This window comes from Dendrobium catenatum, unplaced genomic scaffold (assembly GCF_001605985.2).
Source record: "Dendrobium catenatum unplaced genomic scaffold, ASM160598v2 fragScaff_scaffold_552, whole genome shotgun sequence".
Taxonomy (NCBI): domain Eukaryota; kingdom Viridiplantae; phylum Streptophyta; class Magnoliopsida; order Asparagales; family Orchidaceae; genus Dendrobium; species Dendrobium catenatum.
Window position 1 is genome coordinate 265,929 of NW_021319014.1, and position 14,206 is coordinate 280,134.

Sequence of the window (14,206 nt, forward strand, 5' to 3'; positions counted from 1 at the left end):
AGAAAGCTATTGCCATAATAAATAATAATAATAATAAATACCTTAACCATCAAATATACAGAAACAAAATAAACAAATAATGAAAATTAAAATACTTTTTAAAATAAATATTTTTTTAATATTTTATCAAAGTCATTTTAAAAACATATTTATACACTAATTAAGATGATTATATATATATATATAATTATTTTTTAACTTTTATTTATTGTGTGGGGCAAGCAAAGCATTATGAAGTAGGAGAGTAGATAAACTACAACCATTATAAGGAGGAAGAAATAATATTTAATTGTGATTATGGATTAGAGAGTTTTATAAGTGATTAACATCATACACAATTATGAATATATTTTCTAATTTTTTAAGAAAAATGAATTACACAAAATTATTCAAAATATGATGAAAGTATATAAAAAAAAAGAATTAAAATTTTATTTTCTTATATTGATTTTTTTTCATTAGGATGAGTTTTAAATTTTAATATGAAAAAAATGTAACATAATTTTATTTCCAATTTCTTAAAAAATGAATCACTAGAAATTATGAGATATGAAAATAATTGAGTTACTATAGTAAAATTTTTATTAGGATAAATTCTTAATTTATTTTAAAATAAAATTTGATATTCATATTTAATATTTTTTATTTTAGTATTTGAATATTTTATAAATAATCAAGCTCTATAAATTAAGATATGGGAAGCATGGAAAATGAGCACCACAAACCAAGCAACCTTTTCCTTCTCATTGTACACTAAGTCTTCGTTATTGTTATTCCTAATCCACGCCAACTTCTAATCATATTCTCTCAGATCATTAAGCGCTAATCAGAACCCTTTGTAAACCCTTCTGCTCTGAGCTGACTTTCGCTCAGTGCAATCACATTTTGTTCTTGTTGCTGCTTGTGAATTGGGAGAGCTGCAGAGGAAGGCCAATGGCCATGGCGAGCTCCTCCAAGCAGAGGACTTTACCAGCTTTCGTCTTTTTGTCTTGTTTGTTGGTGTTGGTTCAGTTTATGGGCGCAAGGAATCTCTTTTCCATGGCTGCCAACGTGACTTACAGCCGCCGCGCCCTCCTCATCGATGGCAAGCCAAGAGTCCTCATTTCGGGCTCTATCCATTACCCGCGAAGCACTCCTGAGGTCCCATCACTATCTCCATTACTGTCGCTCTCTCTTTCTTCCCCCTTATGTCGATTCTTCATTCACATTTTGGCACTGCAGATGTGGCCGGACCTTATTCAAAAGTCCAAGGACGGTGGCCTTGACGTCGTGGAAACGTACGTCTTCTGGGACCTCCACGAGCCTGTTCGCAACCAGGTTCTGTTGTTTTTTTTTTTTCTTGAGGTGGTGATCTTCTCATTTGCTTGTTTTCATCTTTACATTTTCTGTACAGTACGATTTCGAAGGTAGGAAGGATCTCGTGAGGTTTGTAAAGACGGTTGCAGAGGCTGGACTATACGTCCACCTGCGGATCGGACCGTATGTTTGTGCAGAGTGGAACTATGGGTATATACTGAAGTCCATTTTTCTCTTCTTTGTTACTGAAGTAGCGTTTGGTGGATTTGTTCTCTGATGCGTTTATTGGCTCTCATTGCAGAGGATTTCCCGTTTGGTTGCATTTCATACCTGGGATCAAATTCAGGACTGATAATGGGCCCTTCAAGGTTCTGCCTTTTCTTCCTTCTCCACTGTTTTCTTTCCAGTACAGAATGGGTAGAACTCTTTACTTACAATAAACAATTTACAGGCAGAGATGCAGAGGTTTACTGCGAAGATTGTAAATTTGATGCAGCAGGAGAATCTCTACGCGTCCCAGGGAGGTCCCATCATCTTATCCCAGGTGACTTTTCAAAGTTCTGAATTTTCATCACTTAAATTCTCTTTTGAGTCCAAAAGCTGCTTGCTTTGCTCTTAATTGAAGAATATGATACCATTCTTTCTCCTGACATTTGGATGGTAATCTCTGATAGATAGAGAATGAATATGGTAATATTCAATCAGCTTATGGCCAAGCAGCGAAATCTTACATAAGCTGGGCAGCTTCCATGGCCACGTCTCTAGAAACAGGTGTGCCATGGGTGATGTGCCAACAGGCCGACGCCCCCGATCCTATAGTGAGTGGATGCTTCCTTTTTTTTATTCCAATGCTTGTCTTATTGCCATTTTGTTTGACTTGTTAAAATATGTGAGTTATGTTTATCTGTGTACCAATTTGAGCTACTCATTTGCAATACAGATAAATACTTGCAATGGATTTTACTGCGATCAATTTACACCAAATTCTGCTAATAAGCCCAAGATATGGACAGAAAATTGGAGTGGATGGTATGAGTTGGTCATTCCCTTTCTAATTTCTATCCTGGTTTTATACAGTTTTCCACTATTTAATTACTTTGAAACTTTTTCTATAAAGGTGTATTTGGCTGATTATCGTTATAATTTTAAGTTTTTCGTTAGTGATTGCATAGTTTCTAAGTTCCTCCATGCAATTTCAGTTAATCTCATCCTCTGATAACTAGGTTTCTCTTATTTGGTGGTCGAGCACCATATAGACCGGTCGAAGACCTTGCATTTGCTGTTGCACGGTTTTTCCAGCGCGGTGGTACTTTTCAGAATTATTACATGGTAGTGTATTTTCTATTTGCTATTCTTTTGAAATTAAAGCATCACCAGCTCAGCTTGTTAGCTCATTGCATTTTCTATGCTCTTCATTCTTCGTTTTCAGTATCATGGAGGAACAAACTTTGGTCACAGTTCAGGTGGTCCTTTCATTGCCACCAGTTATGATTATGATGCTCCTATTGATGAGTATGGTAAGCTTATAATACATTAGTCCTTTTATTAGTAGTGATAATTGCCTTTGTGCTGAATGTTGGCCATTAAAAGAGAAGCATAATACTAAATTAAGTATTGCAGAGATGAGGATGCTCATGTGGATGAGTGGATTTACCCTTAGAGACAGGATACGAAATGAGCATATACGTGAAAAGGTTGGAGTAGCTCCAATGGAAGATAAGATTAGAGAGAGTCGCCTTAGATGGTTTGGTTACATAAAACGATGGCCTTCTAATGACCCAATTAGGAAATTAGAGGTATTAGATTTGACTTATATTAAGAAAGGTAAAGATAGACCTAAAAAGACTTGGTTAGAAGATATTAGAAATGATTTTTATTTATTAGATTTAAACGAGAATTTGACTTTTAGCAGGACACAATGAATAAAAATGATTCATGTAGTTGACCCCTCGTAGTGGGACAAATGCTTGATGTTGTTGTTATTGGTAATTGCTTTGTGCCTTTTATTCTTCTAGGGGTTTTACTTATTTTGTTCTGACTATAATTCGTGCTTCTGTGTACCCAATCTATGTGGCCTAGTCTTATTTGATGATGTCTTCATCTTAAATGAACATATAGTGTTCAAACAAATTAGTTTGACTTTTCTTTATGGTTTGCACTTGTAGGTTTTAACCTATTAAAAAGCTATTACTAATTCAGATTCATTGGAAGGCAAAAAAATCATTTAAATACAAAAGGTGATTTTCTTCCTAGTGGGAGAAAAGTAGTTGTGGCAGTGAGAACATCATCTTTTAAATTGATTTTAATGGTTTTCTACCAAATTCTTAATAGGGCCTAGCAATTTAGAATCCCGTCATCTCATTCTGAATAATTAAGCTTAGAATTAGGTGGTCAAAAAATTTGATGGGTAAGCATTAGTAATTATGGACTGACCCTAAACCCACATTAAGATTGCATCGAAGAGAATCATTGTCTTTTAATGGTAAGTATTAGTTGCTTTTCTAACAAATTCTCTATTGTGCCTATCAATCTAGAGCTGCTCCAACTAAGCTTACAATTAGATGATTAACAATTTTGAAGCGGATACGAAGTGACTGGCATTAATAGTTGTGGGGTGACCAAAGAGTTTTCAATTACGTTAGTGTTAAAACAATGATCAATATTTAGGTATTAACTTTTTTTTAATTGAATATATTGATGCTTATAAAAAAATGTTTGAAATAAAGTATCATAGGGTTTAATAGACGCATAATTTTAATATATGAGATTTCTACTAAAATAAGTGAAACTTTAATGAAGATAAAGTTAGAAAATAAAGGGATTTGTATTAGAAGAATAATGCTGAATACATGTAATGCAATTTTAGAAGAGGCAATGTAGGCTGTATTGGAATAATGGATTTAGGCTCCCAATCTCCCAAAATCTCTTATAAAAAGGAAAAATCATATTATTAGACTCCAATTTGAGACCAACTACTTTTGTAAGAGATGACGACGACCAAGCTAAAAAAGAAAAATCATATTATTCAACTCAAATTTGTGACCACCGCTTTTTTGAAAGATGATGACGACCAAGCTAGTTTACAACATAAAATATCGAAAGTTTTTTTTGTTGAGATGATGAGAACTTAGGTAGCTAGCTTACTTTGTAACTAATCAATGTTTTTTATTTAATGTTCGGCTAACTCTAATCAAATATGTAGTGTCTAAATCTCGATTCAAATTTGATTTTAAATCAATTTTGAGTTGTAAGACTTAGCTCGAAATGCATCTTAATTATCTTTGAATATATATATGTCAATTCAACTCAAGTTTGATTGAATTTCAACCTTTGGATATTCTTATTATCCTTTCGGTTGAGCAAAAATCAAAATTTTATATTTCAAGTTTAGCTTAATTGGCTAAAAACCTCCGTAACATCAAAGTATATAGAGGGCGTTGATGAACGGAAAAATGCATAATAATTTTCTATAATAAAATAAAACATGAAAATATTAAATTAAGAGAATGAAAATGATGTACTGATCCTAATTAATAAATAGAATTTTCCTATGGTGTAACTAATTTTAGATCTACAGTAATGAAGAAAAGTTCATAAACACAGGCAAAGTTAAGTAATTTTCAGATTGAAAGCAATTACTGTTTGGATTTATATTAATTTACCCTTTACTATGATTGATACTTCATCACATATGGTGCTATTTGAAACTCTTTTGTCACTTTTCTGTTTTCTAGGTATAATTAGGCAGCCTAAGTGGGGCCACCTAAGAGACTTGCATAAAGCGATAAAGCTTTGTGAAGAACCATTACTAACGGCTGACCCAACAAGTCCCAGTCTTGGTCCAAATTTGGAGGTATGCACATTTTTACTTACTACTAAAACATAACATTTTCCTCTCATCATTATGAGTTTATGACATCTTCCATTTGTTGTTCGATGCTCATTACATTATAACTTAAGTGGCCTCTGCTACTGTAAGCAATAGTGAGATCAAGAGCTTCTTGAAATAAGAAAAATTCAAGATGAAAACTTACCTTCAACAAGAACTCCAAATGTGGTGCTTGTTTTGTTGGTTATTACAAGAGATATTTTTCTGTTGTTTTCCTTCCCGGGTGCTTGATGGTTACCCAGTCTATCACAAGTGTTCCAGCTGCAAGTCATCATGCTTTCCACTTCATAAGACAGTTATAATGCCTAAGAGATCTTTTACAACTTGATATATTTGCTCAGATTGACCTAGTAAACTATATTCTGCTATACTACAACAACAACAACAACATCAAGCCTTTGTCCCACTACATGGGGTCAGCTACATGGATCCTTTTTCTCCATTGTGCATGTTAAAAGTCAAATTCTCATTTAAATCTAATAAAGAAAGATCATTTCTAATATTTTATAACCAAGCCTTTTTAGGTTTACATCTTTCTTTCTTAATAAAAGTCAAATCTAATACCTCTACTTTTCTAACCGGGTCATCGGAAGGCCGCCGTTTTATGTGACCAAACCATCTAAGGTGACTCTCTCTAATCTTATCTTCCATTGGAGCTACTCCATCCTTTTCACATATATGCTCATTTCGTATCCCATCTCTACAGGTAAAGCCACTCATCCACCTGAGCATCCTCATCTCTACAACACTTAACTTAGTATTATGCTTCTCTTTTACTGACTAACATTCGGCACCATAAAGTATTGCAGGTCTCACCACCATCTTATAGGATTTTCCCTTAAGTTTGAGAGGGACTTTTCTATCACACAACAAGCCCGATGTATTCCTCCATTTCAACCATCCAATATGAATTCTGCTTATAATATCACCATCTATTTCACCATCACTTTGAACAATAGATCCAAGAAGAAAAAACTAGTTCGATAATGGTCATAATGCTTATGCCATACACAAGTTATAAGAGTGGATTTGATTTTGTTTCTCTTCTTACATGCCTATGATATTCCTGCAATTTACTAATTTCATGTATATGGAGAGTCATATTTATTCAGCAAGCTACTTATTCGTTTTCATATGTAGGCGCATGTTTATAAGACAGCAACAGGGAGATGTGCAGCTTTTCTTGCTAATATTGGCACTCAATCTGAAGCAACTGTTACTTTCAATGGAAAGACTTACCAATTACCTGCATGGTCTGTTAGCATCCTGCCTGATTGCCAAAATGTGGTCTTCAATACTGCCCAGGTAGGCCTATATCTGACAGAGATGCACCAATCACTCCATTTCTTGGCTAAGTACAAGAAGCTTTTTCCATGCTAATCAATTCCTGCTGTGTTATCTCAAACTTTCTCGTTCTTATAAACATTTGTAACTGTTTTTCCTGTCTGCAATCCTCAAATCTTTATATTCACCTTTGTTGTTTAGCTCGATTATATAATTGAGTTTATCTGACAAGCTCTTGCTTGACAGCATTGAGAATCATCTCTAAGTTGTAAAATTAACCATTTGCATGCAAAGCATACATAAATGTATGTCGTATCTACTTTATATGACATGTACATGTTACCGATTAACATAACCATGCTATGAAATCATTAGAGGATAAATAAATTTTAAATTCCATACTAAATTGCTACTGCTATATATCAAGCATTTATGTTCTATTTAATGACTTTCCTTTATTGAAAGTTCTCTTCCGTTATCGAGAGCGGTAATTCATTACAGGAGTTTGCTTCTATGACAAACCTGAAACAATATTATCAAGTTCTTATAAAATGAGTGTGAAATATCTAGATAGTGTCTTATCTTAAATTTAATTTTCCTTTGAAAATTTAACCCATAAGACATCTAAAACTCTCCTAGCAGACAAGGTAGGGCGCGCAAATATTTGAAACCCACACCTTCATCTCCAATCCCTTGTGCAACCATTAGAAGGTTTCAAGAGAGTTCAGGATGGATTAGTTAGGACATTCTGTATCCTCCATTGGATGCCTACTAATCAAAGAAGATCTCTTGCAGGGTTATGTTTTATTAAAACTGTGTAGGAAATATTTTTGGTGGTTATTCCTGTATTCCTTAGCAGAATTCATTTGTTTTTCTATCATTTGGAGAACAGAGCAAGCTTTGAACTTTTGAATAAACCAACTAATTTGGTTTTCTTCCCTCAAATTGATGTTTTGGAGATTTGAACACCATCAAGAAGGTCAATATGGTCGCGCCAAGCTTTTGCTTAATAGAACAATGTATATTTTTTATTGCTGTTATGTGTGCTTGTGTAAGATGAATCTCTCATATATGTATAAACTATGAATGGGTGATTAGTTAGTTGGTAGTTTTGCTCTTTGGAAATTGTTTTTGCCCCCCCCCCCCCCCCCCCCCACCACACAATACATTGCCCCCCCGCCCCGTAAAAAAAAATTGTTATATTATTGTTGAGGTAATTTGTCCACCTTAATTTATTTTAGTCTTTATTACAAGGGTTTTTAGGCAATTGCCCCTCCCCCTCCCCTAAAAGTTTTAAAATATTATGGTCTTTAGGCAATTGCCCTCAACAAATAGCAAATATAATTCATCATTTTATGTATTAATTTGAATTCCAAAAATATCCTTACAACCTAACCCCGCGGCCTGACCGGGCAGGTCGAAACCCGTCAGGGGCGCTACCCCCTTGGACCCTTGATATATTTGCGAAGCGCACGACAATTAAGGATATGAACAAATAGGGGTCACTATTGACCCATTTTCTTGAAGTGAAGGCTCGAGCTAAATTCGAGGCAATACCAACAGTTACTTATAAGTTTCCCTGCCCTGAAAATTAAGGCTGGTTCCGCCCCTGACTATAATTACTAATATTTCCAAGAAAATTTGTTTGGGTGATTATAAGTAGATCCCTATGTATAAGGACAGATCAACTAAGCATCTTATCATCTGATGATTAAGGTGGTATATATGGACATATCAGCCATCATTATGTCTGCTTGGGCTCATTACTAGTTGGATTGTTCACTATCTTCTTGGTTTGTCTCTATCATTTCTTTATTTCTTTTATGTTCTACAACTTCTTTCCACTTTCTAAAAGTATTATTTTCATCCCTTTCCCTTGATTTTGCTAATTCTCTGAAGTCAACTGCAACCCGGTAGATCTTCATGAATAACTAAAATCATTATTATATAATTTATTGACAGATTCAGAGAGGCAGTTTTTCTACACCTGCTCATTCCCAATTATATGCTCCTATTATTCTATTTGTCTCTCGACCTTCATTGCCTTTACATTCTACAACATAATTTCTCTTCTCCTTCATGCTCTTTAATAAATTCAAGGTTAGGGAACAAATTTTTTGCATGCCAATTGCGACACACTGCAAAAGCTTCTTAAAAACTGTATTTAAAAAATGCTTATTTTGTTGCAGATCAACTCTCAAGCTACCACTGTGGAAGCTTTATATCTGACCTCTGAAACTCAGGCTTCAGATAAAGCAACTGCTTCCTCTATTGTTTCACTATCAGATTGGACTTTTGTTAATGAGCCCGTTGGTATATCAAAGAGCAATGCCTTCAAACAAAAAGGGTTACAGGAACAGATAAACACCACTTCTGACAGTAGTGATTATCTCTGGTATTCAATAAGGTGAACTTGACGTTTTCTTTGTTGAAGACTACTCTTATTACTATTTTTTGTTTACATTGGTAACTTATGTGTAACTAATGTTTTGCAGTATTGACATAAATGGAAATGAATCTTTTCTTAGTAGCACGTTACAATCAACTCTCCATGTAGAATCACTTGGACATGTCCTCCATGTTTTCGTTAATGGGAATCATTCAGGTGAGAAAATTTGGGATAAGAAAGAAATTCAGTGGTGCAATGAATGTTAGATTAAGAGTTTTCTAATTCTTACAAGAATTTTATTCATATAAGATTAAAGTTATCACTTTCTTACAAGAACTCGCAACATGCATTATAAGATCTGTAACTCTTGCAAGAACTAGTATTCCAAATTATGTAAAAGAAATCAAAACTAAACATGAATTTACATAAGTCTTAAATCCACATGATCTTAACAAGATGATTTTCACAAGCTTTTAATCGGAAGAAAACATACTTTGATTCATGTTGAATTCATTGAATTCCGAACTACGGTTTCTCTCCCTTTTCCCTTTCATTTTCTTCTTTCATGAGTTAATTCTCTATGAAACAAACTAACTCCCATCATGAGAGAGAGAGGACCGGTAGTTATTTCCTACGAATTAGTTATAATAACCGCTCATAGGAGTTATTTGATCAGATGGTCCATAAACGATTGATCAAATTATCTCTTTTTGACCAAGAGGATTTAAATATAAATAATTAAATTTCAATAATTCAAATATATGGGTCACTTAATGATTTATATAATTAAATATATATAGACTTAAATAATTATTATGATATCTCGCATAATTATTATATTTAATTATTCTAACAATGAAAACTAGGTAGACAGTTGTTCCTTTCACTAATGTAAATTGTAATTCAGCCCATTATTACCCAGTAGCACAGCATGTTTACAATGGAGCTTCCTAAATATGCTAAAAACCCTTCTTTATCCAATATTATTAACTAGGCCAAATTATTCATGAGCTAATTTGTCATCGGCTGCAGGAAGTGCACAAGGGACAAAAATTACCTTTGATAAGCCCATTTTTTTCACTCAAGGAAGCAATAAAATTGATCTCTTGAGTGCAACGGTTGGCTTACAGGTAATTTGTGCAATTATAAGCAAGAAAGAAATTATTACGTTATTATCATCTTTTCTTGATGTAATAGTAGCATTCATAATGTTTCTATGTCTTGAACATGTTGATTAGTAATTTTGATGCTGTAATTTTCTTCTTTTGGAGATTAGTCTCGAGATATCAGGAGCAATTGGCACCTGGCAGAGATGGAGGTTTTCTTATGATAATTTGATTTTTTTTTCTCCTTTTTTTCTCAGAACTATGGAGCATTTTTTGACCTCACTGGTGCTGGAATTACTGGTCCTGTACAGCTTAGGGGACAAAGTGGCACCCTGGATTTATCTTCTGCAGAGTGGACATATCAGGTTTGTTTCTTAATGATCAAATATCACAATCCGCAAAACAATATGTATGATTCTCTTTCTATTGAGAAACCGGGGTGATTTTGTTATTCTTGTCACAATTTGGGTCCAGCATCTAGCTCTTCAAAGAAGTTATATTTTTCTAGACTCAACACTTTTTCTATATCATACTTGCAATTGAAAGTTTATCTTTGATTCAGGCTTTGTTTGGGATGGCTTTCTTGCTGCTACTTAAAACAATTTTCTAGTAAAAAATTAAATTTTTTTTATTAAAAAGCTGCTTTAAGGAGCAAGAAAGCCGTCCCAAACAAAGCCTCAGTATTGGCTCAAAAAGCTGAAGTGCTTTTCTATTTTTCCATGGAACTTATATAATCCCCATCCTTGTGCATTTATTTTGCACTGATTAATTGCCCTTTTGCAAATGCAGGTTGGTCTTAAAGGAGAGGAGTCAGGGTTGTATGGCAGTTCTGTGAATTCATCAGAATGGGTCTCACTTCCTAGCATTCCAAAAAATCAACCATTGATCTGGTACAAGGTAAACTTTGGGAATTTGTATCAGAATGATAACCCTGGGCCTGTCATCTTCCTTGACTTGGATGTATTTGTATGAATTATAGCTAATATTATCAATTTAATGACATGCCTCCATTCTATGGAAAATTTTGTTTCTTTGTTAGCTTAAAAAAATGATGAAGTAGATGGGGGATATTATTAGTAGAATTCAAATTGGATGGTTAATGTGGAGGAATGTATCGGGCTTGTTGTGCGATAGAAAAGTCCCCCTCAAACTTAAGGGAAAATTCTATAAGATGGTGGTGAGGCCTGCAATGCTTTATGGTGTAGTATTTTGGTCATTAAAAGAGAAGCATAATATTAAGTTCAGTGTTGTAGAGAGGAGGATACTCATGTTGATGAGTGGCTTTACTCTTAGAGACGGGATATGAAATGAGCATATATGTCAAAAGGTTGGAGTAGCTCCCATGGAAGATAAGATTAGAGAGAGTTGCCTAAGATGGTTTGGTCACATAAAACTGCAGTCTTTCGATGACCCAGTTAGGCGAGTAGATGTATTAGATTTGACTTGTGTTAAGAAAGGTAGAGGCAGACCTAAAAATACTTGGTTAGAAAATATTAGAAATGACCATTCTTTATTAGATTTAAATGAAAATGACTCTTTAACATGACGCAATGGAGAAAAAAGATTCATGTAGCCGATCCCACGTAGTGGGATAAAAGCTTTGATATTGTTGTTGTTGTTAGCTTAAAAAAACGAAGCAAGGCTGATGAAATTAAACGCCATGTGTCATGAACTTTCACTGCCAAATGTTCCAAACAGCAAATTTTATGAATTTTTTGAAAGCTCGTCTTCTACTCAACAGAAAACCAACTCTACAATGATTTCTGACACATTGTTTTTACTCCATGATATGCAGTCAAGCTTCAGCGCTCCCGAGGGAAATGATCCAATTGTAATAGACTTCACAGGGTTGGGAAAGGGAGAAGCATGGATTAATGGGCAGAGTATTGGCCGCTATTGGCCAACTAATATTGCTCCACAAAACGGATGTAATTCTTGCAGTTATAAAGGTTCTTACAACTCTGATAAGTGCCAGAAAAACTGTGGGAAACCTTCTCAACAGCTGTAAGAACCAAATATATTTCATCAGTGCTGTAAAATTATTCACAGTCCTCAAAATTTATGCTTTGAATTGCTCAATCAAACAGGTATCATTTGCCTCGCTCTTTGGTTCAATCTGGGAGCAACACGCTTGTTCTCTTTGAAGAAATGGGTGGAAATCCAGAGCAAATATCTTTTGCCATTAAGCAGGTTAAAAGCATATGTGGGCATGTATCAGAATCACATCCTGCTCCATTGGTGGAATCTAATCTCTCTTTTAAGAAGATAACCATGAATTCAACAGCTCTCCTCAAGTTGGAGTGTCCATATCCCAATCAGCTCATCTCTTCCATAAACTTTGCGAGTTTTGGGACTCCCTCTGGCCAATGTGGTAGCTTTAGTCATGGTCAGTGCAGAAGTGTTCGAGCCCTTGATGTTGTCAAACAGGTAATTGGTGAAGCTTTCTTCTTTTTAGAAGTGATTTAATGAAGCTTTCTTCTTCGCTGATAAAAACCCAAAAATTTATATATAACCTTTAAGTAGACTTAATCTCTGAAAAACTCTTATTTGGCTCAATAAGATAAAGGCAAACAGAAAGAAAAAAGTTTTGACTTGTAAGCTTAGGCTTCGTTTGGAATTGCTTTCTTACTGCTTCTTAAAGTAACTTTCTACTAAAAAATAGAAAATTTTGTATTAAAAAAATACTTTAAGAAGCAGTAAGAAAGCCGTTCCAAATGAAACTTTAATGAGCCGAACCAATCCGAGTAACACTTGAGCTTGCCCAAGCTCATCTCCTTTACACCTCTATTCTCTCAATTGTAAATACAAATGCAAATAATAGTCTCTCCTCTTGATTTTTATAGGGATGCCTTGGTTTGAAGAGTTGCAGCATCAGTGTCTCCATCAACATCTTTGGCGACCCATGTGAGAGAGTCATTAAGAGCTTGGCCGTGGAAGCTTCCTGCTCATGAAACAGCAAAGCACTGGAATGGTCACCATTGTTCACTTCTGCTGTTCCCAGAAAAAATAAAAAAATGGCAGCAGAAAGAAAATAAAACAAAAAAAAAGCATCTAGTTGTACAATAAATAATATTTAATAAAGATGAACGACCTTCAAGAGGAATGCAGCTTGAAGGTCTGATTTGTCAAGCTTTTTGCTCTGTTCTGAGTTCTGGTCTGGTTTTTGGTTGGTGATGGAAACATGTGAAATTTAATAAAAATCCAGAAAAAAAAAAGATCAACATATAAAAACGAATACAAAATTTATATATTCAGATAGTTATTGCATAATTTTTTATAGTTATTTATAACACTTGAATATTTAATTCATATAAAAATATCAATAATATTAATTTATTTAATCGGTAACACTTATTTCATATATATATATACTTGAACTTGGATCTTAAAGTTGGAGAAGTTGCCCTCCACCAATAACCAATCAAATAATGGTAAAATTATTATGTGAGGATACAAATGTTGTTTGGAGGCGAATCAAAATGAGCAACACACTTTTTGGCTGTGTATCACAGTTGTGTATTGGGTGACGTAGCTCATTCTGATTCACCTCCGAACGATTCGGTGTCCGCACAGAATAATTTCTTCAAATAATGAGACTAAAGCATGGAGAGATTGATCGATGTAAAAAATACATAGGTCGGATCTTCAATGAAGTTTGCATGCATGACCATTTTTGAATGGCTTCGTGATTCAAAATATGTCTATCACTACAACGGTCCAAAAGATGTGGGCTTCGTTTGGGACGGCTTTCATACTGCTTTATATAAAGTAGATTTTCAGTACAAAAAAAAATTGTATTAAAATGCTACTTTAAAAAGCAATACAAAAGTTGTCCTAAACAAAGTAACTTCGGATTAATCTTGAATTTGAATAAGAACTTTTTATTTTCTTTTGGAGCTTCTTTCATGCTGACATGGCCTTTAAGCTTCTTGTAACTTCTTAGGGGTTACCCTTCTCAAGCAATCTATTGGTCAATACAATTATTATTTTAGTATCAAACTACCTTAATGAGCTTATGAGGTTAATAATTCTTTGCAATTTATAAGCTCTAGATAAAGTTTTGTATATTCATTAATGTTGATTATCTTAATACCTTGTAACATCCACAACCAAATCACTCATACTTGAGGAATAACTCATAGCTTAGGCTAGTTTGTGTATTAAATTAGTATTCATTATGTATTAATTCAATTTTCTTTTTCTTTGCTATTTTGTGTCTATAAATAATATTCAAAGCTTGTA

General features: G+C 34.2%; 1 protein-coding gene across 1 annotated transcript; it reads left to right on the plus strand.

Annotated features, from left to right (window-relative positions):
- Positions 1 to 708: 708 nt before the first annotated feature.
- On the plus strand, positions 709 to 13,093 carry LOC110110763 (beta-galactosidase 6). The gene is made up of 19 exons (XM_020842387.2): positions 709 to 1,140; positions 1,222 to 1,317; positions 1,394 to 1,506; positions 1,598 to 1,664; positions 1,748 to 1,840; positions 1,971 to 2,114; positions 2,237 to 2,325; positions 2,520 to 2,625; positions 2,726 to 2,813; positions 5,031 to 5,149; positions 6,326 to 6,490; positions 8,659 to 8,876; positions 8,965 to 9,074; positions 9,891 to 9,988; positions 10,222 to 10,329; positions 10,754 to 10,861; positions 11,760 to 11,968; positions 12,052 to 12,391; positions 12,808 to 13,093. The coding sequence occupies exons 1-19, from the start codon at positions 934 to 936 to the stop codon at positions 12,913 to 12,915; spliced, it is 2,586 nt and encodes an 861-aa protein (XP_020698046.1). The 5' UTR covers positions 709 to 933; the 3' UTR covers positions 12,916 to 13,093.
- The last annotated feature ends 1,113 nt before the right edge of the window (positions 13,094 to 14,206 follow it).